The sequence below is a fragment of the Schistosoma haematobium genome, chromosome 1 (assembly GCF_000699445.3).
Source record: "Schistosoma haematobium chromosome 1, whole genome shotgun sequence".
Taxonomy (NCBI): domain Eukaryota; kingdom Metazoa; phylum Platyhelminthes; class Trematoda; order Strigeidida; family Schistosomatidae; genus Schistosoma; species Schistosoma haematobium.
The window spans coordinates 3,604,931-3,630,999 of record NC_067196.1 but is presented as its reverse complement, the minus strand read 5'-3'; the positions used below and the strand labels follow the sequence as shown (position 1 = coordinate 3,630,999).

Here is a 26,069-nt window from a genome sequence, read left to right as displayed (position 1 = left end):
ATTATTTATTTATCTGTTTATAGTTTATCTTTATTTTTTGTAGTACAGAACTAATCATTATTAGCTTAGAGATAAATAAGTTTGAACTTGTAAGTTTATCTGGTTGAAAATCAGGTCACTTCTTTGACTATTACTAATTCAGATCTAATGTTATATTGATATTGAATGACAATCTGAATTTATCATTAATCTGTCATAATTTATTGTATATCTAAATAATTCTGGTTAAATAGACAGGATGGTTTAGATGTCTGGAGGTTAGGTGCTTGCGCGCGAGACTGATAGGTTCTGGTCTCGAGTCTCGCGGGGGACGGGATCGTGGATGGGCACTGCTGATGAGTCCCATACTAATACATAATAGTTGATGATCACATGAATTGAATTATCAATGATTAATTGATTTCAGTACTTTGAAGATGATTAAATTGGTTACCATATTTTAAATTAGTCTATACAAAGGTCAATAGTCATTACTTGACCTAGATTTCATTTTTAACTATATTGTTGATGAAATATTTTCATTGATTGATTTCCAAACTTTAAATAAACCCGTTTTTCTTTAATGGTTACTGTAGTGTTTTAATTTCTTTGTTATTTCTATATATGTAAATATTACCAGTTCATCTATATTTCTATCTATCCACATATATAGAGAAATATTATGCAAACAAGTTGATTCATTACAAGCATATTTTGATGCTTGTAGCGCTATTGTACAACATGGTGGACATGATAATTTAGAAAGATGGCTTACTAATACTAGTGAAACACATTCAACAAGATCATCATCATCATCATCTTGTTCTTGTCCATCTTATTATTCAAAAGATGAAACAATTGATTATACTATTACTCCTGATGATGATGAAGGCTTACAAAGTGATAAAAAACAATGTAAACAAAAGATTCGTAAATCTGTCAATGTTAACAACAATGATTACAATAAATCAACGAATGTTGATAAAATGACAAATGATCAGTGGTCAACTTTAGGTGATTCTTCATCGGAGACAGTGAGTTCATTTGTTTTTGTTCTTTATTTACATGTTGAGTCACCAAAACTAGTATCCATATTGGAACTCGATTGATAAAATTCAATGAGTACTAAGAAAGACTTGATATATATGACATTGGCCACTACTCAATGAAGAATTAGTTATGAACACATCTCAGTCCTATAAGAGGTTAGTCACGGCCTCGATAGCTTAGTGGTTACATCGCTAATCGTGACGCTGGGAGACAAGGGATCGAATCTGTCACGGAGCATCTTTTCCCTCAAGATTACAAGCACATGTTGCTAAATAGCACGAAATCTAGATCCGAGGTTTTCTGTTAATTATCTTCAATTCATCACCTTACATCTCAACATAGTGCACGTGATATCGAGTCACCTAAACTAGTGGCCACATTGCAACTTGATCGATAAGATTCGATTTTCACTAAGGAGGACTTGAATCACATGACATTGGTCACTACTCAATGATGAATCAATTGTAAATAATTGTTATATTGATTACTAAAAAATTGTTATAGTAAGAAATTTTTAGCACTACTTAAACGATATGACAACAGATTTCTGTTTAGCATACACCTAAGTCATAATTATAGAAAAATATTTGTTTCCAACAGTCAATGTTCCTCACTTATCTTTAATGGGGAAAGTTTTCTTACCAATATAGAATTTAGAAAACGATTTATTTCATCTATCCTGTGATGAATACTTGAATTCCAAGATAATCGTCTTTAGCTTTCTCAAAGTCGTAATCGACTGTAAAAATATCTCAACAACTACGGTATTTCTGGAGTTTTTTAGTGTTTGAAATCGCAATAAGTTGAATGTTTCCTGAATAAAATCACTGAAGAGAATATGATTCACTTTCATATTCAGTTGAAACAAATCTAAAACATGGTTTACTGCAATATTTTCACATTTGAAAAAAATGGGTAGCCATTACAATGACTGTTATTGAGCTACATTTTCGATTTCATCATTTCATATTAATTGCTTATCATATACAAAACTTACAATCTTTAGGAATTATGAAGTATTAGTTAACTGACTTATTTTATCCTAAGACTACCTCAGATCGAACCCAGAATCACTGGATCCTCTGTGGAGTCATATGTTGGGTAAGCTTTGGGATTTCAACCTTGAGTAAAACTAATGCACCTTGGGCTGATGTATGTAGATACTTTACTATTAGCCTGTAATTGATAATAACAGGATTTTAAAACCTAAAAATTTGCAAGCAATAACATTCTTTCGTATATATGGGGATTAGGAAATGAAAGACTACTATATTTTCAATCTCGTCGTTAGTGTTCCTCCAAAAGGCAATATTACCGTACATTTCCTTTGTATGTATAGTTTGAAAGTTTCTGTGATAAATTTGGTCTGAAATGATACATTAATAGTAGATAGTTAGTCAAGATAAGACAAACTCATCATATGAAATACAGATTTTGGACCCCTGACACAATTTTATCATGCAAAGTATGAACATTCGAACTGCAAGACTGAAAATAATGAGAGTCTTTTCACAGCATTCTAAACAAAAACAGCTCTCTAATTCTCGACTTGGTTGGGGACGCTGTGAATCTTCATCAGTTCAGACATCACATAAATCTAATCAACGCCTACCACAACAGACAACGTTAGGTGGTGTAGCAATAAGTTTAAAAGGGTAGAAGCCAAAGAAGCTAAGCCTAATGTCAGTCAATCATTCACTGTGGGTTTGAACCATGCTGGTAAATCTAGGCTACCTGGTTGGGAGACAAAGGATACTTGCGATCAGTGTGTGGTGTATGCTACTTGTGTCGGCAGACATAAGATTACAGTGAAGAAAATAGAAAGGTAAACATGAAGGAATTGAGAAATGGAAGAATCATGAAGGATGTAGAGGGCGATTGATGGAAGATTTGCAAATGAAGTACTAAAGAACCCTGTAATTTGGCATCGGACAATGAATTGGTTGTCCCCGCCTGAATTCTCATTCACTATAAGTGGTTGGAGACGTTGGGTAATAATCCTTAGAATAATTTACACTAGCGTAGGTGCATTTATCTTTTGACTTCCTTTAGATTTTAGGTCATAGCGTTCGTTCATTTTGTCTTTACTAACCGTATTCTTAATACTAAATCTTTCTCATTACATTATCGCTACATAATTTCCATACATTTGCTATTTATCTTGTTAGTTTCTTCCCATCCAGCTAATATGGTATGGTAACTTGGATCAACACATACTTATGTCAGGTTCTATGTTACTTATAACCAGCTGACTGGTATAACATGTGTATTTCAGCCTTGATATTCAATAGGTGATAATATTTGAACTCTTAGCTTTTGGCGAAAGAATAAATTTATATCAGTATAGGGTTGTGGAGATTATTAAGTTTTTGATTAAGATCATGAACCGATTGACGTTAGATCAGTATCGAAAACCTGGAAGCAGTGGACGGCCGTTTCGTTCTATTGTGGGGCTCCTCAACAGTGCTCATCCACGATCTCGCACGCGAACGCTTACTTGTAGACCACTGAACCGGCATCTAACGGTGTTAATGTCTAACCTCAACCAACAATCCTATACTGATAATGACCATGTACTCACTAGTGACTAGCTTCGTGAGTGAATTCTCGGAGTTCTAGTTAGAAGCAGTGACCAGTGGAGCTAATCGGTGTCGGGTAGAGATAGGTATCTTCCTCACTAAAATGGAAGATCGTCGCACAATTTCGTGGATTGGTTGGAGTTAGATATTAACACCGTTGAACTCCCGCTCAGTGGTCTAGTAGGTTAAGCGTTCGCATGCGAGACTGAAGGCCTTGTGTCCGAATCTCGCGAGCGAGATCGTAGATACGCACTGCTAAGGAGTCCCAAAATAGGACGAGACGGCCATAAAATGCTTCCAGGTTTTCAATGGTGGTCTAACATCAATCAGTTGATGATCTCAACCAAAAAAATAAATTTATATACTGTCATTAAATGTAATGATTTTTATACTGTTTTTCTTTAATTGATTAATTTAGTGTATCTTAAATTCATTGTTTTCTTTTTGTCTCTCTTAATTTAGTTATTCACTCACCCATCAACTAATATCAATACAAAATCCACTGTTAAGCAGTCAGATTCTTTAAAATATTCATCTAAAACAACCGATCAACGGTCAATAATTACTGATAAAGAATCAAATAATGGACCACGAACTGGTGGAGGATTTTTTTCACGTTTTCTTTCGTTTCGTAATTTTGGCAATACACAAACTATTCAAACAGTTGTGGAAACAGATAATATTGATATTGTTAGTAGTTTATATGTATACATGAATGTTTAATTGTGATTAAATTTGTTTAATGACTGTTCAAATGACTAGTACAGCTAATTCAATGAATACAAATATATTGTATTCAGTTTTTAAGCTACAGGTTTTGTATTCTATGATAAAACAAGACATGCTATCCATCAGGTCATATCAAATTCGATGAAACAGAGATTGAGCCTGTAACCTGATAGTTAAAAATTCAATGTTTTAGTCAACTTAGCCATCGTTCCTTTGCAAACTTAATATCAAACTGTGATGTTATATTTTACCATCAAATAGTTTTTTCCTTATAGCTAAATATAATTTAAAGGAAAGGTAGGTTGATTGGATCCGCTATTCATTCTACTAAGACTATATCGTGATTATCAATTGTGAAGTCAAGTATTTCATAAAAATAGTCCTAGTGATTAGTATAAAAAAGAGGAGAATCTTGACTAAACAATATAGGTGTTGTGACCAATTTTACAAGTATAAGCTCATTTAGATGGAGTTTTGTTGTCTTAGGTGGATAGTTTGGTTGTTCGGTTTTCATTGTCCTTCTTCGTTAGTTTAAAACCTTTAGGTAGAAGTGAAGTATTCGTACTTCTCCACATATGACTAACAGCTTATTCTATCGAATTCGATCTTGATTAGGTATTATTGACCTTAGACTTATTAATCTGATTCTTGGTCACATATATATCTATGATTATCCCTGATTGGATGGTAAATTTCGTTGTGTGTCTTAACTACTGATTTCACTTTGAGTATCAAGCTTCTGAAAATACTGTAGTGTTCTTAGTATCCCCTCAGTTCAATATTTCGACTTTTTTCCAGTCTGTTGTGTGTCAACAAGTGTCCGCGTCTATTGATATAATCGAAGATATAATCATAGCATTTGACCGTTAATTGATTTTCATGTATGGGATCCTCTTTGTTCTATATTGTGTTCCTCGCAATTGGAACGGTTCCTTTTTTAAATGATGTTCGGTTTTTCTTCTTTCGTCATTTCATTCTGTGGTTTGGATAACGTTGATTGAAGTAATTTTGATGGTTTATGTGCTACATTTATTCCAATGGCTTTAATAGTCTCGTTGTAATTTCTGTCTTTTATATGTGGTAAGATGTTCCGTTTACTGGTTTCAATACTTGATTTCGTTTGTGCTAAGGCTTTCAATCTCTGCATCACTGCTCACACAATAAATCCTGATATTGATGATCCCATTTGTATCCCTTTCGTTTGTTAGTGGGTTTTATTGTTGAATATAGAATATGTTGTTAAGCATAGATCTGTGAGTCCTAGTGGATTTTAACTTTGAAGCTTCATGTACTTTGGGACATTTGTGCCGTTGATGAGGAGCAGATATAGAGTTTCCTTTAATAAACTTGGTTTGATTGAAGTGGACATGGCTGTTACACCGAAGGATATAATCAGTTCATGGTTTTTGATTGGAATCCCCTTTATCTTATCCTAGAATTGTGTGGATGATTTCATAGGGTGGATCCACCAAAATTTTCAATATTCTCGAAATTTCTGTCGTTAAATTACATATTGGGGTTTTGGGGAGTGATGCAACTAGACTTAGTAGTGTGTTTGGTTTGTGTAGTTTCGGCCTATCGTAGAATCGAGGGAGCAATATTTCATTGGATTTCATGTGCCATCGATGTTTTCTTAATATTTGTCGTGCTTTAACAAGCTTGTTTAATGTGCTGGAGATTTGGTAGTCTAACCTTCTGATCAGATTTTTGTCTATCGATTTATACAGCCTTTTATCCTCAAGTAGTTCTTTGTCTTTCCTGGTATATTTTTCATTGTCCGTAATAACGGTAGTGCGTCCGTTGTCCACTGGAATTATAACAATGTTTCCCCTAGTTTTTTTCTTTTAAGGCTTTTTATTTTTGTGTGTTCATTCGGATGTTATCTTTCTTCCATTGAGCTTGTATTACTATGATTTTTCTTATTCCCTGTTGGATTTCCTCATTTATTCCAGGATTTTTGAGTGATAACACTAGTACAGCGATGAATCCTAGTTTTTAATCGTCCCTTACATTGCTGTTCATGCCTTTTTGCAGGAGGCATTCTTCTGTCTTTCTCACTGGTTATTTTGAGAGGTCGACCACATAGTTGTTTATGTTCTCTTCTGTGGATGGTTCGGAGATCTTTATTAGATTTTCTTCGAGTGTGTTTGTCCTTTGTCTTTTGTGTCGTCTGATTGATAGATTAATCGTCCTTGTCAAGATTGACTATTGTTCTGTTGTGCACATTCTCTCTGGCTTCCTCTTTTGACCATTTATGATGTGTAGGTATTTGGAGATCCTGTAGTGGGCATCAGTTATCATTATGTGTACCATTTGTCTTCCATTTTGCTCATCTATTCTCCATCCCATCAAACATTTCATTGGTTGTCTGTGTCTTACAATTGCTGGCAGAATGTGCTGACGAAGACATCTGCGGAGAAATTAGATTTTTTTAAAATGGAAGCCTGCCTTTTAGAGAAATTATCCGCCTGTTTACTCCATCGGAACTACATCATATGTGTCTAAGGAATGTTATTCGTCTCTCCAAACTGAAAACGCTGTAACTGCTGTCAAACCAAGGGCCAAGTGCAGAGCTGTGAGTAATGAGGTCTGCAATAATATTTCAGAAGGACCGCACAATACGACGAATAAGCTAAATGTTTATACGTTTCATACTCAGTTATTCGATCATATATCATGTTCTCTGCAAGACCATAGGGTCTCCGACTCTATTCTCGTGTATGGATGGGTTTTGTCAGTAAATCTGACATCAGGAAGAAACGATTATTCCATTGCTCTCTGCTGTTTCACTGATTCGTCTCTTGATGTCAGTTCTTCATTAAAATAACCTATCTCAATGGCATTTTCATTTTGTAAATTCATTTCACTAGTCTTCTGTTATATTTTTTGTCTTCACTTGTTGGCGTTTCAGATTATGATTATACTACAGGTGCTGTCATAATTCGATTGTAATTATTTTACCACAGTTGTCTTCTGTTCGTTACTCACATATGATCAACTAGATGAATAAAGGTTAATGTTAAAATTAAGCCGACTTCATCCGTTGAAGTGGACAGATTATGGTGTACATTCCACACCTCCATCACTCCTCTGGTTCAAAATACTTTGTTCGTTGAAACAAAACTAGGATATAATAAACCTTTGAATTCGGAATTCAAGATGTACCATCAGTCTGTTTAATGTTTCCGATTCTCAACATGAAAGGTTACTGGGGGCTATTGCTGTTTACCGGTTGGGATATATGTAAAGTTGATCTAATTTATGATTGATCACAAATACTTCCACTCTCTAATCCCAACTATGCGTTGTGGTATTTTATATTTTTTCTGCATACTGATCAATATTATCCAATGTTGTATTTACATTGTCCTTAATGCTGATCTAATTCTATCGATTAGATTGGACTGTCTAATTGGCTTGATATCACATTGTGTTCATTCATCAGGTAGTGCTGTATCCAGCTTTCTTGTTGATCAGTGACTACTCAAGGATAGAGCACTGTGAATACTTCAATCCTACAGAGGGTCGGTTTCTGAAATACGTCACCGTTAACGTTTATCAGCCGTAAAGTTGCTTGACGTGCGTTCATAACTCAAGAGAAACACTAGTTCTTTCAATATTGAAAATATTTCTTGCTGAAAACTTCTGAGTACTCCAAAACTAGATCTAAGGGGTTCCCATTGATTGAATCTCACCACAGCTATTGAATTTTATTCTGTTTTATTTATTCTCATATGTTTATTCCAAGTATTTACAGTTGTTGATACCATTATTTCTCCTCTTGATTAATCCTCATTAAGTTGATATTTCATGACAAACTGAATTGTTACAAATTCATGTTAGATCTCTCATTGTTTCTATCTTTATCTATCTTAGCTATATGTATTTTGTTGTTGTAATGAATTGTGAGTGAATTCGAAGTTGTAAACCTCATAACTCATCAATTGAATATCTAATTGATTAAAACTTCACTTTTATTCCATCTGATTAATCATTAATTTATTCCAGAAAGATACAGCAACAAGTGATAATATAACCCAACATACTGATATGAAAGAAGTATCTCAATATCAACCATCTTCACGTTTCAATGATTTACGTCGTATACTTCAACAACATGGTGGTCATGCTATGGATTTCAAAGGTGAAGCTCACATGTTTAAGGTAAATTGATTTTATTGGTTTTCAATTAATCGTTGTTATTGGTTGTTTGGATCTCTCCAATTGACGTTTAGGACTGCAATTGATCAGTCTCTTATTGGTTCGATAGGGTTCAATGCTAATACTACTACTATTAATAAATTATAATACTATTTAATTGCTAAATAAGTTTGTTAAACCTAGTAAATTAACTGACAGAATTTACGCAAAGATGGATAGTGGAAAGCAGTGGGATCCAGGTTTACACGCGTTTCGACCTTTTTGGGACTCGTCAACTGGATGTACTTGCGTCTCAGAGTTGATGTTCACTCCGGGACTCGAACCCAGTACCGTTAACTCAAAACACCGTCACGTTATCCACTTAGCTACTGAGCCCTGATAGCCAATAGCTTGTGCAGTGTGGTGAATTTGAATTCACTTGTTATTGTTTGGTTTGTATCTTCCCATTGAAGTTTAACACTGCAATTGATCAGTCTGCGATTGGCGTATGTGCATACTGTGCGTATGCCTCGATATTGCCTGAATTCACAAGCTGTTTGTAAGCAATGATGGATAGTGGCTAGCAGTGGAATCCAGTTTGACTCGCGTTTCGTCCTATTTGGGACTCGTCAGTTGGATGTACCTGCATCTGAGAGAGTTGATGTTCACTGTAGGACTCGAACCCAGCACCATTCGCTTCAAATTCACCTGGTATTGTTTTACTTGTATCTTCCCATTGTTATTTAGGACTGCAATTGCTCAGTCTCATATTGGCATATATGCATCGTGTGCGGATTGCCTCGATATAGACTTAAGTTAAAAGTTAAAAGTAAAATATCACCAAGTGAATGATAAACTTTGCGTTTAAACACAGATCAGTAATCTAAATAATCAATTGACTCACCATGTAGGTACTTAAGTATAAGGACTAATGATACTATCCGATTATTCAAACTAAAGTAAGTGGCACAATGTTTAAACTTGATAATAAATTACTAAAAGTCAAATGCTTTCATCATTTAGTTACGATTTAATAAATAATTAGATGGAAAGAAATGAATTACAAAACTTCGATTGTAGCCTGATACACATTGTCTGGTTTATAATATTAGTTGGGCGTAAAATAATTTGTGAATTGATTCTAGGCGTTTTCATTGGAAATTTTGTTGTTGATAAAGTTTATTACACTCGGAGATGACCGAAAACGGCAGTAAATTACACTGTTAAATCCTGTCTCATGTTAAAGTTTATGAGATCAATGTGTTTTTTTGTCTCCTATTACTTAATCATTAAAAGTGTAAGGTTTTGAACCATTTAATTTAGAATTAAAGTAACTGTGTTTGGTCAGAGGAGATTTATGGTGAGGGGATTGATTATAATGTTAGTGTGTTTTATTCTAATACGATCATTAACTGTAGGATCAGTTACAATCTAGGGAAGAATAGATGGATATTGGTATTCAATGAAGTAGAACTTCGAATTCACACGATACAGAACATATAGTGTTCAATTCTGGATGTTTGTGTACGGTATGTTTCCTCGAAATGTAAATGGTCTAAATTTACACTTCGTTTGATCTTCAAGATTGTGCCTTATCGCTGTGTTATTAGGTATAGATTTTCGAGATTTGGATTGTTCAGATGTCGATCAATGGTGAAGACCGGTGCTTTTCAATAGTAGGTCATCAATCCGCGTCATATTGTTTAGGTAGCTGATTAATATTATTAGCCGTTACCCAAACAACTGAGTATGTAAACGACGATAGATTTTCAGACTAGGGATTTACTAGCAATGCATAACATATGTCATAAACGATCGGAATAGATAAAGGTGACCAGTTGAAATTTCTTGATTGTTGTTTAACTTCGTTACCACTTGCTTACTCATCATCTAGCGAACTTTGTTTTTCAAAAAAATACCTGTGTTTTTAGGCAATCACAGCTGGAATTCTAACAAATTTATCACATTCTATTGAGATGATGCAACAACATGAAGAAAGTTGGCGTAAACGTTTAGAACGTGAAATAGAACGACGTCGTCGGTTAGAAGAAACCCAAAAAGCAATGACACAAGAATTATTACAATTACGTAATTTAGTTGGTCTATCAACAGCCATAACAACAACGACTACCACTATTCACAGTCAACAAACACATCATTATTTGCCATCACATGCAAGATTTTTCAGTTATGGAAATAGTTTTGATTTTAAACATTTCTCTCCAGATAGCTTTAAAGAATCCATGTCGAAATGTAATAATATTATTAGTAATAACGTTGTTAATAGTGGTGATATTGTCAACACTCTTAGTGGTGTAAATGATAATATTCTTAGATTAGTTGGTCCAGACTATGAAGAAGGCTTAAATTCACCTATGCATGAAGAAGAGTTTTTCGATGCTATAGACGCAGAATTAGATAAAATGGAACGTAAGTTGTTAAAATGATTTAAAACTGGTTAGTACAAATTATTATGTATATTTGATCATATTAATTGATCTGTGAGTGGTAACCGATGTCATATTTAAGCTGTCGTTCAAGTTTGTCGAATTTTATCGACTAATTTTCAGTTCGACCGCTAATCTGAGTGATTTGACATCGTGTGTGCTATGTCGAGATTTTAGATGGATAGATATAGTTCACAAGAAACCCTGAAAGACCTCAGTTTTATTCTAATTCCTAGTCATCGATGAGGTAGACCTGCGATCTTGAAAGAACTGATGGTACTTGATGTATAGAATCAGGTCAACACTGAAGCGTGACTAACTTAAATATGGCCAATACTCAGTAACTAATTAGTGTACTATAGGATGTTAGTGGTCTCCCAAATAACTCAGTGGCTAGGTCTCAAAATATGAAGAGACTAACAGTTCCCCCAAGATTGGATGTAGACTTTACTGACGAGTGCCAACCTACACAAAACCTAGGTTGAGGACTTCTTGTCGACTAACTTTAACTACCTAATTGATAGGTTTTACCAAATGAACGCTCGATCCTACTTCCTAGCCGCTTCTCATAACTGCAGGCTGGTTCTACACGGCAACTTGAGCACGAGAGAAAACTGTGAATACGTTGGAATAGTTGCCTCAACCTACTCGCAATTTTCACGTAGTAGAAAAGTTACTTATCAGATCATACCTAGGTAACAAAGAATGGGTAGCTGGGATTGTCAAACAAAGAATCGGAAAAGTATTATACCTAGTTCTAGGAAGTGATGGTACATACACAAGACGTGTAAGTCAGATACGCAGGGATGAGAGGAATTAATCCTAAAAGATAGATTTTCAATTAACATATTGGCTCTAATGAGCAAGGAAACAGAAAATCCAAAGACCTCAACTGTCTCGAGGAAGGAATCGCGAACAGAATACAGTAACAAGACTGCAAGTAGACCCTTGCAGGAAATCATATTTTGAGAAACCCAAAAAGGAGAGTTTATGTGGCGACTAATGGCTTAGTCAATCGGAGTGTGAATAAGGTATGAAGTTGATTGTTTGTCCAACCGTATGTGACGTGTATTAACATTTTAAGAAGGATTGTCATGTGATAATATGGTAATGTCACACAGTAAGTTATTGAATTATTATTGTTAAATATTACTTTACTTACGCCTGTTACTCCTAATGGAGCATAGGCCGCAGACCAGCATTATCCAACCCACTCTGTCCTTGGCCTTCTTTTCTAGTCCCATCCAATTCTTGTTCATTTTTCTCATGTCTATCTCCATTTCTCGGCGTAATGTGTTCTTTGGTCTTCCTCTTTTCCTTTGACCTTCAGGATTCCATGTGAGGGCTTGTCTTGTGACGCAGTTCGGTGCTTTCCTCAATGTGTGTCCTATCCACTTCCAGAGCTTCTTCCTGATTTCTTCCTCCACTGGGATCTGGTTTGTTCTCTCCCACAGTACGTTGTTGCTAATAGTGTCCGGCCAATGGATCTGAAGTATTTTGCGTAGACAATTGTTAATAAACACCTGTATTTTCTGGATGATGGCTTTCGTAGTTCTCCAGGTTTCTGCCCCATACAGTAGAACTGTCATGACATTTGTATTGAAAATCCTGACCTTGGTGTTGGCTGACAGTTGCTTTGAGTTCCAGATGTTCCTCAGTTGTAAATATACTGCTCTTGCTTTGCCGATCCGCGCCTTCACATCTGCATCAGATCCACCCTGTTCATCAATGATGCTGCCCAAATACGTAAAGGTTTTTACATCTTCCAAATCTTCTCCGTCAATTATGATTGGATTGGTGCATTCTGTGTTGTATCGGAGAATCCTGCTTTTCCCTTTGTGTATATTGAGACCTACTGCTGCTGAGGCTGCTGCCACATTGTTCGTCTTCTCCTGCATTTGTCGTTGCGTTTGGGATAGAAGGGCCAGATCATCTAGATCGTCCAACTGCATCCTAGATGTCCATTGTATCGCGTGCTTCCCTTCAGATATTGACGTCTTCATGATCCAGTCGATCACCAAGAGAAAGAGAAAGGGTGAGAGTAAGCAACCTTGCCTGACACCGGTCTTTATTTCGAACGAGTTTGTCAACTGTCCTCCATGCACGATTTTGCAGTGTAATCCATCATATGAATTCTGTATGATATTGACTATCTTCAGAGGCATGCCGTAGTGTCGAAGAAGTTTCCATAGTGTTGTTCTGTCCACGCTGTCAAATGCTTTTTCGTAGTCAATGAAGTTGATGTAGAGTGATGAATTCCATTCAATTGATTGTTCCACAATGATCCGTAGAGTTGCGACTTGGTATGTACACGATTTATCCTTACGGAATCCGCCTGGAGTCCCTCCGGGGGCTACTGCTGGTCCCAAGCCCGAATAAAGGAGGAGGGTTAGGCATGGGGTTAGCGTCCTCATCCCGTAGAAAACTAACTCGCTAAAAAAACGCTAACCAGAAAATTATTGTTAAATATAATTAAGTTCAATTTATACAAGTCTCGCTGCTAATTTAAATGTAAATAAATCATATAAAACATGGTCTATTCCTGAATCATTTTGATTTGTTTTAGTAGTCAGCTAAATCCTTATCACCAGTCTTCGCACCTTTTCTGTCGTGTTCAAATTGCCGTGCAGATTCAGCCTGGGTTTATGAAAAGCGGCTAAGAAATCAAACCATTTAGGACGTATTTATTATTTAATTATTTAAACATATAAAGATTGGTACAATGAGGCACCGAGTATATATTCGCCACACTTCATCATTCGATGTATTTGAGGGCTGTTGCTGGGTGCTCAAGCTGAAGCAAGTGGTTTTCTTAGGAGGCAACATCTCGAGCCTTCGACCCATAGGTCTAATACGCAATGTGTGGAGAAGCTTTAGGAGATGCAGTCCCATGGTAGCCGGTGACCAACAATGGGTTCATGCGCCATTTGTCCCTTTGGGATATTGGAGCCCATGTACACCATTAGTTTGGAATTAGGGCTTTCCAACTCTCGTAGGTGGATCCTCCATATCCACCAGTTTGGTTTAAGAGCCGAATATCCGCTTTTCGTCCTCTCAGTTTCGCAAACAACACTCACACCATCAGAATGCAGTGAGTAGGACTTCTGTGGCAGTGGTTGTATGCACGTGACCATGTGGGAGCATTTGGAGAGGGAGAGCTGACTCTCCTCACCCTCAGCCGTACCAGGGCATTTGTACTGTACTGTGAAGTATTTAGTGTGATAACGTATACCAATGCACCAATTATTAAGTTCTTATTTACCTATGACACTACAAACTATTGTGAAATTATCCAAGACACGAAATCATACAAAAAATTCATTCATTCGAAAGAATTCACGTAGCAATATTTGTTATTTCAACGAGAAGAACACATTTTCATAGTACTAAAGTGAAAAACTATATATATATATATATATATATATATATATATATATATATATATATATATATGAACCAATCAAACAAATAAGTATGAAGATTTTTATATTCAGCAACGAAGCACAAATTCTACGTCAGGACTAGGTATTCTAACTGACTGAAGTGGTCGAAAAACATACAACCAGTTAATATAGTGAATATGTTAATATAAAAAGTGTTTCTAAATACCCTGGGCCCCCAAATGCCCTGATACTGTCGAGGATGGGGAGAGTCAGCTCGTGCTCTCAAAATGCTCTCACATGGCCACGCGTATACAGCCACTGTCAGGGAAGTCCTACTAACTGCCTTCTCATGGCGGTGGTGTTGTTTACGAAACCAACAACACGAAAGTGAATGTCCGGCTCTTTAACCGGGTTGGTGGATATGGAGGATCCACATAGGGTAGTTGGAAAACCTTGATTCCAAACCATTGATGCACATGGACTCAAGGATCCTGAGGAAACAAAAACGGCGTATGAACCGGATACCATGGGACTGCATCTCCTGATGTTTCTTCACTAACTTGTGGATTAGACGTTTAGGTCGAAGGCCCCGGATGTGGCCGCCTGAGAAAACCACCTGTTTCGGTTTGGCCACCCGGGTAATATCACAGCCCTCACATAAATCGACTGTTTTGTGTGGCACATATGTATTCGGCGCCCCTTTGTATCACTATTTATATGTTAAAATAAATAAATAAAATAATAAATACAACTTGCATATATTTTTTATTTCTTAAATGTTATTTTAACAACTTTCTTACAGTAATAGATTGAACAGACATGATGAAATAATTAAACAGACAATAATAATGTAGAATATTGCATAGAATTACTATTTATACTACTTAAAAAAAGGATCAGAAATGAAGGGGATTACATAAACATGAACTAAAAATTGAGTTATCAAATATTGTAGTGTCCAGAATGTTGATGTAATGAACGTATTTATGAGTTTTGGCAAGTTGAACTGATATATTACATATGATTGAATTTCAATATTCTTCACTATTCATATTTCTAAATAGCTGAAAGTAATTTTTATTTAGAGTTTCTACTTTTTACTTATTCAATGTACAGATCAATAGTCGATTTTTTTCACATTATTTCAAGTATATTTCAGTTCAATCAAAATCAAGATCATTGATTCGAGAACTGAAATAGTTTGTGATTGAGATTTGGAACCGATTGATGTTAGACCACCATTGAAAACCTGGAAGCATTAGATGACCGTTTCGTCTTATTGTGGGACTCCTCAGCAGGGCCTTCAGTCTCGCATGTGAACGCTTAACCTGTAGACCACTGAGCCGAAATCGCGCAACCATCTTCCATTGTACTGAGGAAGATACTTTTATCTACCCGACACGGATTAGCTCCATTGGTCACGGCTTCAGACTTCTACAGTTGGTCTTATATCTTTACGTGGTAATGATTCTTACTAATTTCGTAATGTAGTGATTTATAAAACTTTGAAATGATGGGGATTTGTAGCTCAGGTGGATGATTTTGATGGGGTTTTGTGCTCTGAGTTGGATGGTTTGGTCGTGGAGCTTAATAAATCTTGATTTTAATTAGCAGTTACTTTCGTTTATGGTTGATTGATCACTGAGTAGCAATGATTTATGTTATATTTTTGTTTAGTCCTTGAATGATGATTTAATTCTATCGATTAACTTGCTATGTACTCATCAACTATATGTCACTAACTCAAGATCGTACGGATCGGTGTTGGGATGGTAGACGGTGGTCCCTATTTCTGCCACTTACATCTAACAAATTAACAGTTACTTTTACTATTATTATTATTATTATTATTATTATTATTATTATTATTATTATTATTATTATTACAGAGAATGAAGTACGTCTAGCTGCGTTAAAGTCGGCTAGTGAAGCAATACGTTGGGCTAGAGCAATGCCATCTAATCATCCATTATATAATGAATTAGATAAAGTTGTGAAAATGCATATGAAAAATTTTGCCAGTACACAAATATTTGATTATTCATCGAAACTTTGTTCTAATTTTTCTAATTCACTAACATCATCATCGACTGTCACATTATCCTCCACTGCTTGTAATGATATTTATTCACGAGAAAATATTGGTAATAGCAGAATCGATAATAGTAGTCATGAAATTCCTGAAAGTTGGAGAATTGTTGTTCAAGAAGGTGATATGATTATTTTTCGACGAGAACTTGTATCAGATGATGGTGTTGTATTGGATCCTTTACAGGTATTTATCATTATGATAATGTTTACTTCTCCTTAATTATTTAGCATAAACATTTTGAAATACTTATTTCTTTTTGTGTTATTTACCATAATTCGAAGATATTTTGTCTCTATTAACCATATCGAGTAGCTAGACATTTAGATTAGTGTATTTTCAGCATTTGCAGTCAATTAAACCCCTGACAAATCCAATCGGATCTGAATAAAATCGACTTTCACTTATCGGATAGAGTTATCAGCTTACTATAATAGAGACTGAATATTTACTATCAGGTCAATACGAACATGGAGAATGACTGATTGAAAAGTTTTTCAAAAAAATAGTACAATTGTTTATCAAGTGTATTGAGATATTTTGTCAGCGAAATTTGACATTTTCTCTCAGCCTCTAGCTTCAATGAAATTCGTAGCATATCACGAATCTTTAACTTCGTTAGTTAAGGTGAAATCAATGTACGAAGATGTCAACTTTTTTCTGATATTAGTCATTCACTGTGGGTCGGTTCGAATTTGTAGTCAATTAATTGAATACTTAATACATTTAACAGCATTGTCGTTGCATTTCTTTTTCGTTTAAATTACTATATGATTTTTAATTGTGTCTGCAGTTTCTCTTTTTTGATGTTAAAAAATTCAATTGATTAGTTTCTTTGAAATCACGAACCTATCTAAGTTGGACGACCATTAATAACCGTGACTAGTGGAGTTCAACCATGTAAGCTACGAAGAATCTAGCCATCGAAAACAATGGAAGATGAGTTGCAACAATGTCCACAACCCTGTACTGACTATGATCAGTTTCTATTGGCATTAGAGTATAACTGATTGTTTCGTCATTGTCATTTATTCACAAGTTACATCTAAAGTTGAACATTCGTTAGCAGTAAGATCCAGGGCATGCGTTTCATCTTATTCAGGGCTCATTATCCAGATGTGTCTGGATCAAAATGTTAAAATTTAATTCGGGAACCAGACCTAGTATCTCTTACTTCACACACCTATACATCATCTCATCTAACAATATAGTGGATTTTTGAACTCCAGTAGCTTAGTGAATAACGTGTTAGGTGTATGAAGGGAATGATACTGGATTTTAGTTTTATTGCGAATATCAATAGTGGGGTGCAGTTGCACCCGTCTGATGAGTCCCTAATAGAACATAGTGCATGTCTACCATTTCCATACTAGTCGCTATTCAACTTTGATAAAAGTATGTCATGGTTTAGTTCAATTACTCTTTTTATCTTTATTTTTTTATGTACCTTTCAATTCAGTAATTTTCTCACTTATATAGGCTATTCACGTTGTTCATGGTGTCACTGCCCGTGAGATGTGTACTTACTTTTGGGATGTACGTTATCGTATGGAATGGGAGTTCACAGTGGATCACCCACCAGCTGTACTTGAAGTATGCGGAGACGACACTGTGGTTACACATCAGGTATGGTTTTTATGAATTTAATACCAACTTTCTCTTTGTCAGTGCTTTTTTAGGATAATTTTTGATAGGTTTTGAATATACGGCTCTTTAATTGAGTCACTGAAAACTCCTCTATGTTTGTTATCCATTGTAAATTAACAGTATGTAGTACATACACACTGAATAAATCAGTGTTTGTTTTTCTCATATATAAGTTTGGACAACACTGAGTCGTAACACAGAGTCTGTTCCTTTGAATTTAACTCGTTGTGTTGTAATTTAGTTAGTTTTATCCATTTCAATCTGTTTAACTGCCACCTCATTTCCTTTTTTTTACTTTAGGTGTATAAACGTGTTTGGCCGACAACTCAACGAGATTCTTTATTCTGGTCTCATATATGTCCTGTAAATCCTGTTCAAATAAATGCTAGTCCTAAATTAACTCATAGATCAAGTATGTCTTCAGGTTCTTATAATATTCGGAATGATATTCATCAAAATAAAGTTCATCAACGTTCAGCATCTATGGGAACAGGATCAACATCCAATGTATCCAGTGTATCATATTCACAGTCGACTAATACAACAAATGATGATAATGTTACACAATCACATGGTTATTCATGCAAACAATCAAACAATTCAAAACATTCATCGAAAAATAATAATTCTAATATTTTAGATGGATGGATGGTTGTTAATATGTCAACTAATTATCTTTCTGAAAAAATTCCACCATCTTCTTCACCTACTATTCGTTTAGGTTTAGAAGTTGTTTTATTCTGTCGAACAGAACTTTTATCAAATACTTCTTCTTCTTCTTCAGAAATGTCACTTTCATCAAATGATTTAAGTAAATTATCTCGTAATCAATTATGTACACGTCTTGTTTATATGGCTAATATTAATCCAGGTGGTTGGGTACCAGCTGCTGGTTTACGTTCATTAGCACAACGTGAATATCCAAGATTTTTAAAACGTTTTAGTACTTATGTAAAAGAACAAACACAAAATAAATCACCATTATTTTAATTGAATATATTAAATGGTTTGAGTTATTTCTTTTCAGGTTAGCGTGTTTTTTGTTTTACCGAGTTAGTTTTCTACAGGATGATGTTACTAACCCCATACCTAACCTTTCTCCTTTATCCGATCTTGGAACCAACAGTAGCCCAAGAGGGGTTCCATGAGGAGTTTCAATTTAATATATGTTTTCTTTTATAATTTGAATGTGTCATTTGGTTAAATGTGATTACTATTAGATGGATAGATAGATAGATAGAGAGATATTGTGAAGAATACTTGATGTAGCATTTCCTTTTTCTAATTGATTTGTCTCAGGGAGTATTTTGTTGTTGTTGTTGTTGTTGCTTATTCACTCTTCCTTCTCTCTCTATCCTATATGTATGGTAATTATCATTATTACTAGCTTTCTTTCGCTCTAATATATGGCTGTGTTACTATTCTTGTTGCATCTTGTTTTCTATACTTTGATAAAAAAATACATGAACTGTGATTGATATTTATATATACGTTTGTAATCTATTTGTGTACATTTATTTTTTTCTGTATCATTATTATTATGTTACAGTAGAAGATACTACTTATTAAAGCAATTTCATATTGTTAGTGTAAGGAAGCATCAAATATATATCTACACATGACATACAAATCATTAAATTTGTATAAAAGTCTAAGATACCATCTGGGAGCCCATAAACGAAGAAAGATATTGTTTATTTGTTGCTTCCATTTTCTGAAAGATCTTCACTTTCAACATATATTGTATATTCTGATCTAAATTGGAAATATATTTATCCTTTTAAATGATTATATTTATTCTAGATATCAACCAATTTATGTTCAATTTATTCTTTGTGGATTCTTGTATGTATGTATGTATGTGATAAATGGTTTTGTTTATTTATGAGAATATTGTACGTGTATTTTTATTTATTTATCTTTATTTTAACCGAATTGTAGTAAAACAAAAAAAGGGGATGGGGTGGGGCGGATAGATATGAATTTCACTACAAAAAAAAAATAAACAAGTAAGGATTGAAACTGTTGTTGTTGTTGTTGTTGTTTATTGTTCACGCATAATGTAAATGATATTTCTCTCGAATTTTGTTTACAATTTGATGTTAATTCTTACGTTTGTTTTGCTTGTATGTATGTTTGTTTGTTTGAATGATTGAATGAATGAAACAAGCTGTTTGTTGTATTTCAACTATTCAAAAAATTACCTTTTCTTTTTGTTTTTTTTCTTTCTTTTTTTTGGTATTGAAAAACTATTTTCTCTATGACTATCCCAAAGGCTCAATGAATATGTTATCATTAATAATATTAAATACTTTTAATTAGTTCATATTCATTTACTGGGTAATTGTTCCATATTAGAATGTGGTGTTACATCATAAACATTTAGAATTATCTATCATTATAAGCATATCATTATAGTACAATTGAATATAATATGAAAGTTTGCAGTTATAATAAAATTCTTTTAATAAATTACTTTATTATTCAACATATCACTTATATAATAAATAAACTTGAATTAATTTTGATTTGGTTATTTATTTCTTCTCTGAAGAAACATCTTACACTAAATGACGAAACATCAGAAAATCTAATTTTTCTACTCATTGAGTTATGACGAATATATTACTGATATTTAATAAATTTTAGAAAAAAAACAACAAACAATAGGGATTGAAAATAGTTAATATGATTATATACTTATGGATAACCATCATTGTCATCCCTTTATATATTTCGTTGTTCTTTATTTGTTTTCTTTTTCAATTTGTTTCTCAATGATTTAATAGTTTACATGTTTATATTGTTCTATGTATATTTAATATTGTATATATTTAATTTTTTTTATTATTGATTTTCGTTAATTGGTTTCTATGTCATTTATAAAGGAGAATCATAAATCAATGACAATCAATATGGGGATAATTTTTTGTTTCTTTTTTTATTTACAAAAAAGAATTTATTAATTATGTAATATGCTTTTGTATTGTTCATCTTATTTTGTATTAAATAATTCAAACTTATCATTTCAATGATGATTTTTTAAAAAAATATCTTTCATTTCCTTTATATGTTCTACTTTACGGGTGCGAAACTTAGCCATTAAGGGTAGAAGATACTCGTAAGTTACTAGTATTTGACCATAGATGCCTTAGAACTTTTGCTTGTGTCTTCTGGGATCACCGAATATGTGATAGTGAGGTTAGACGCAGAGTAATAGGGGATGATGGTCGATCGGTTGATAAGGTTGTGAATCATCATCGACTGAGATGGTTGGGCCACGTGTTACGTATGCCTGAACACCGATTACCACGACGCTCAATGCTGACTAGTGTTGAGGATGGTTGGGATAAAGTTAGGGGTGGCCAAAACAAAACGTGGCATCAGTGCTTGAAGTCACTAACTTGTAGTCTGAGCCATGTTGGTAGATGGAGATTACTTGGTTGGGGTCCGCGTAACTATCGTAACCAATGTTTGGAGACTGTGTGTGACATGGCTCAGAATCGAACACAATGGCATAGGTGTATACACCCATTGTCCTCCCTTAAACTGTGAGATTAAAATTACTTTATACTATTCTTTCTGCAAACTAATTATTTCTTCCTGTATTATATCCTTATGCACAACCTTTCTTTTATATATTACCACTATTGAGTTATCTGCTTCTATGAATTTGTTGTTCATTTTTTTGTTCCAATGAAGTATGACAACTTCGAATCATGCATATATGTGCCTGGTCCTACGTTGCAGCCGACTGATGTGTTATCAGTCTCAGCGAGACTGTAGTTTACGAACGAACCAATGAGATATATGATAACAGGTCATGCATTTTAGTGTGAAATTTAGTTATTCATTTGATCAAATGACATTTTAGCATTTTTAGCTGATGTCAGTTTATGATGAAAATCGTGAATCTAATTTACAACCCTAACCATCTACTGTAAATCATAATTCTAATTCTTTACAGTGATTCGTAACCTTCATTTAATTCTATTTAATAGATGAACATTCTCAAGGCCACTTTAGCGTCGCTTAAAGGTCATCCATAAACTATAGTTTCACCTTATTTTAAAGTGTAAAATATTATTTCAACACCGATCTACGTTTAATTATCGCATCGAGCTTATCAAACAATGCATTTATCAACATCTCATCAGGTGGTTTGAAGAAAATATCCTGTTAAATAATAACGTTATGGAAGTATAAGACAAATATAGAATGAAAGTACTTGTTCACAAGTGTCTTCATAGCATTGCTCGTTTATGATATAGAGATTAACCATAAGTTGCACGGTCAGAATGGCACTTTAACTGAGTTGTTAAAGACATGTATTACGAGAGCCTACTTATCATCTATCTTTTATGTGCAATGTTGATTGTCTTATAAGTAGGTTGGAAAAATAATGCAAAGATATTAGTTGATAGTATTTGTTCGTTTTCTCTCTGATTCATGTCGGAGTATAAAAAATTAGTAGTTTGGGTATTCAAAACAATTGTAATTAAGTGTTGAAGATGTTTGGTAACAAATCCCGAAATTGGTCATAACAGTCATACTTTATTCATTATCTATCTTCATATAAATTCAAAGTCAATTATCATTTAAAAATTTTCATTTGTTAGATAGATATTGTATTGTTGATATTCATACCTTTATTGTAATGAATGGCAATTTTCTTTTAATGTACAAATATAAAGTATGATGATGTGTGCTACTGATGTCGATAGATATAAGTAGTATATATCATCAATTGGAAGTGAAATGCCCGGAGGCAGAAAGTTTGGGTGACTTGACATCATGTTGAGATGTTAATTAGTTGGATTTAGTGAGCGAGTAACACTAGACCTATGTTTTCTGCCACTTAGCATTCGTCATTAAGGTGTACCTACAATCTTGAGGACACTGATGCGCCGAATAGTATAGTGGTCACATCTCAAGTGGTGGAGTTAAATCAGATGAGTAAAAACCACATAGGAATGTATGCATATGTTACTTACTTACTCCTAATGAAGCATAGGCCGCCGAACAGCATTCTCAACTCACTCTGTCCTGGGGCATCATTTCTAGTTCCATTCAATTGTTGTTCACCCTTCTCAAGTCTGTCTCCGCTTCTCGGCATACTATGTTCTTCGGTCTTCCCCATTTCTTTTGACCTTGAAGATTCTGGGTGATGACTTGCCTTGTGACGCAGTTGGGTGCTTTACTCAATGTGTGTCCTTTCCACTCCCAACGCTTTTTCCTGATTTCTTCCTCCGCTGGAATCTGTTTTTTTCTCTCCCACAGTACGTTGTTGCTGATAGTGTCTTTCAAACGGATCCGATGTATTTCGCTCATACAGCCGTTAATAAACACTTTTATCTTCTGGATGATGGGTTTCATAGCTCTCCATGTTTTCACCCCATGCAATAGAATTGTCTTTACATTCGTGTTGAAAATTCTGACCTTGGTGTTGGTTGATAGTTGTTTTGAGTTCCAAATGTTCTTCAGTTGTGGATATTCTGCTTTTGCTTTACCTATACACGCTTTCATATCTGTGTCAAATCCAACGTGTTCATCAATGATACTGTCCAGATATGTAAAGGTTTTTACATCTTCCAAAGCTTCTTCCGTTAGTATGCAGATATTCATTGGTTTTCAGGAGAACCAGACACCACCCAGTCTTTCACGTAACAACCCAAACAGTACAGATCAATCCCGTTTAACAAGAGAGCCAGACACCACACAGGCTTAAAGTTTGCAGCCCAAATAGTATGGCTCAATCACGTTTCCAAAAGAACCAGACACCATCTCAATAGTACAGCTCAATCCGATGGCGCAACCAAACAGGCATCAAACACCCTGATGGACCATTCACACCATTCATATATACATTCACGTCACATGTATAATTATTCCGATCAATGATCGCGTGAATCAATTATGCACAGCACGAACAGGCCAAAGTTGACCTATTTCGCTTACACAATAGTCAAACTCATTAATGTTAGCAATAGTGACATGCCTTACAATGTCCTAATGACAATAGCCCTTGAGAACGCTGAAAAGCAACCACTAGTATGAATGAAATTGGTTAACAAGCAAACTAATTTTGTTCATGAACAGTTAGTAAAAATTGCCAAAGTAATACTGAACCACCCACAATATTAATGTTGAACCTCCAGTCTCATATGAGATCTTCAGTTCTATATAACAATATAGCTTATATACATGGATATATACATATGTATAAATTTACAATCAAATATCATGTTATTGAATTCATTTAAGGTAAATATTCTTTAAATGAACAGAAAACGTGATAAACTCAAGTCATGATATCATAAGGTCATTTGAAAACTTTTAATAATGGTTCTTATTTAATCAATAAAATTTATTTCTAATCTAACCGTTATTTATTTAGATCTTTTTTTATTGCAAAACAGTACTTCACTTTAAGTCATTCAAAAACTTTCAAAATTAATTTTACATAATTTTTATTATGCTTTACCACATGGTTACAATGTGGTGTATGCTACTTATATTGATATAAGTAGTATATGACGCTAGTCAAGAATGTAATGTCTGGCAGCGGAAAATGAAGAAGATCAAGAAAGGAAAAATGAGAATAGAAAGCAATTAGTATGGAAATGCAAGAACAATGAAGTTCGAGACAATTATTGAACAATTTTGCAAATTAATTATTATAGTATGGTTTTTCTATTTTACCAAGTAACTTAGTAATTTTGTGATAATTATAATTTGGTCGTCCTCACCTGTGTTCTCTTTCACCACAACAATAGTGAATATGAAAAGTATAATCATTTCTTTGAGTTCAAATTATGACAGGAAATTTTTTTTCGGTTTGTTTTACTATCAAAAAGTGATTGTTTGGTTTGATAATCTCTTGTTTGGGTGGTAATTTTTGGTTGCCTTTTACAAATATAACTCATAGGTTGTGTCCTACAATAGGACGAAATAGCAGTCTAGTGCTTCTAGGTTTTCTATGGTGATGTCTAGCTTCTATTGAATTATGATTTCAACTATAAAAGTAATAAGATATATGCTAATTTCTATCACGGATTTATTATTGTTTGAAAATGGTTAAAATACCAGTGAGTTTTGAATAGGTGTTTTATCTTTTTGTGAACTCTTTCAATAGTGAGCATCCATGGTATCAACAGGGATTATATTGTAGTGAAGGAGAACACAAGTGAGAACAACCGATTGTATTTGGCACAAAATCACAGAGTTACTTGATCAAATAGAAAAATCATACTGCAATACTTCATTTGTAAACCATTCATTAATTATCTCAGACTTCATTGTCCCTGCATTTCTATACCAATCGCTTTCTGTTCCCATTCTTCCATCCTCGATTTTGTGAACCTTTTGCTGCCAAACATTCTATTTCTGACTAGTGTTATATACTACTTATGTCGATATATGTTGCACACACTAAAATATAACCTTAAGGCTCCATGATGGACGCTAAACCTTAAGACTATTGAGTCGACACCCATATTTATAGATTTTTAATTTCGTTCAAGTTCCTTTCTTGCTCAACTAACTGTCTTCCCAACTGGTACTTTACAGCTGACGCGGTTGGACATTATTGGTTACAGCTTCTGTCTGGAACTCTGGGAATCCTCACTCAAAATTAGTTATTAATAAGCACGTAAATGATATTATAGGGATTTTAAGAGACTGTGTGAGGTAATTACCCACTAGTTTTGAGAGATGATTTCACAGTAACCCGAATTGACTAAAGTTGGATATATAAACCGTCGGATGCCTGTCCAGTAATTTAATCGGATAAGTGCTGGCTGTGTATCCTGAAGGTCCTTGGTTCTATCTCTTGTTAAGTCTTGAGAGAACACTAGTTGAGGAGTCCCAGTTCAGCAAGGAACGGCTGCTTAGCGCTTCCTAGTTTTCGACTGTTGTTTAATTAAGATTAGTCTCTGATCTAAACTATAGATGACTAAATGGTACTATTGTAGTGAACGGGAACAACAGTGGAGACAATCAAATATATTTTAATATATTAATCTCT

At 34.4% G+C, this 26,069-nt stretch overlaps 1 protein-coding gene across 1 annotated transcript in view; it reads left to right on the top strand.

The window, feature by feature from the left end:
* COL4A3BP (Collagen type IV alpha-3-binding protein) overlaps nucleotides 1-21,245 on the top strand; it is a 36,177-nt gene extending 14,932 nt beyond the window's left edge. Inside the window, exons 4-10 of the mRNA XM_051212740.1 lie at nucleotides 653-1,013; nucleotides 4,071-4,298; nucleotides 8,346-8,501; nucleotides 10,409-10,907; nucleotides 16,197-16,582; nucleotides 17,876-18,022; nucleotides 18,344-21,245. Of these exons, the coding sequence (XP_051072933.1) occupies nucleotides 653-1,013; nucleotides 4,071-4,298; nucleotides 8,346-8,501; nucleotides 10,409-10,907; nucleotides 16,197-16,582; nucleotides 17,876-18,022; nucleotides 18,344-19,033 (2,467 nt within the window). The 3' untranslated portion in view covers nucleotides 19,034-21,245. The remainder of the gene's footprint in view (nucleotides 1-652; nucleotides 1,014-4,070; nucleotides 4,299-8,345; nucleotides 8,502-10,408; nucleotides 10,908-16,196; nucleotides 16,583-17,875; nucleotides 18,023-18,343) is intronic.
* The last annotated feature ends 4,824 nt before the right edge of the window (nucleotides 21,246-26,069 follow it).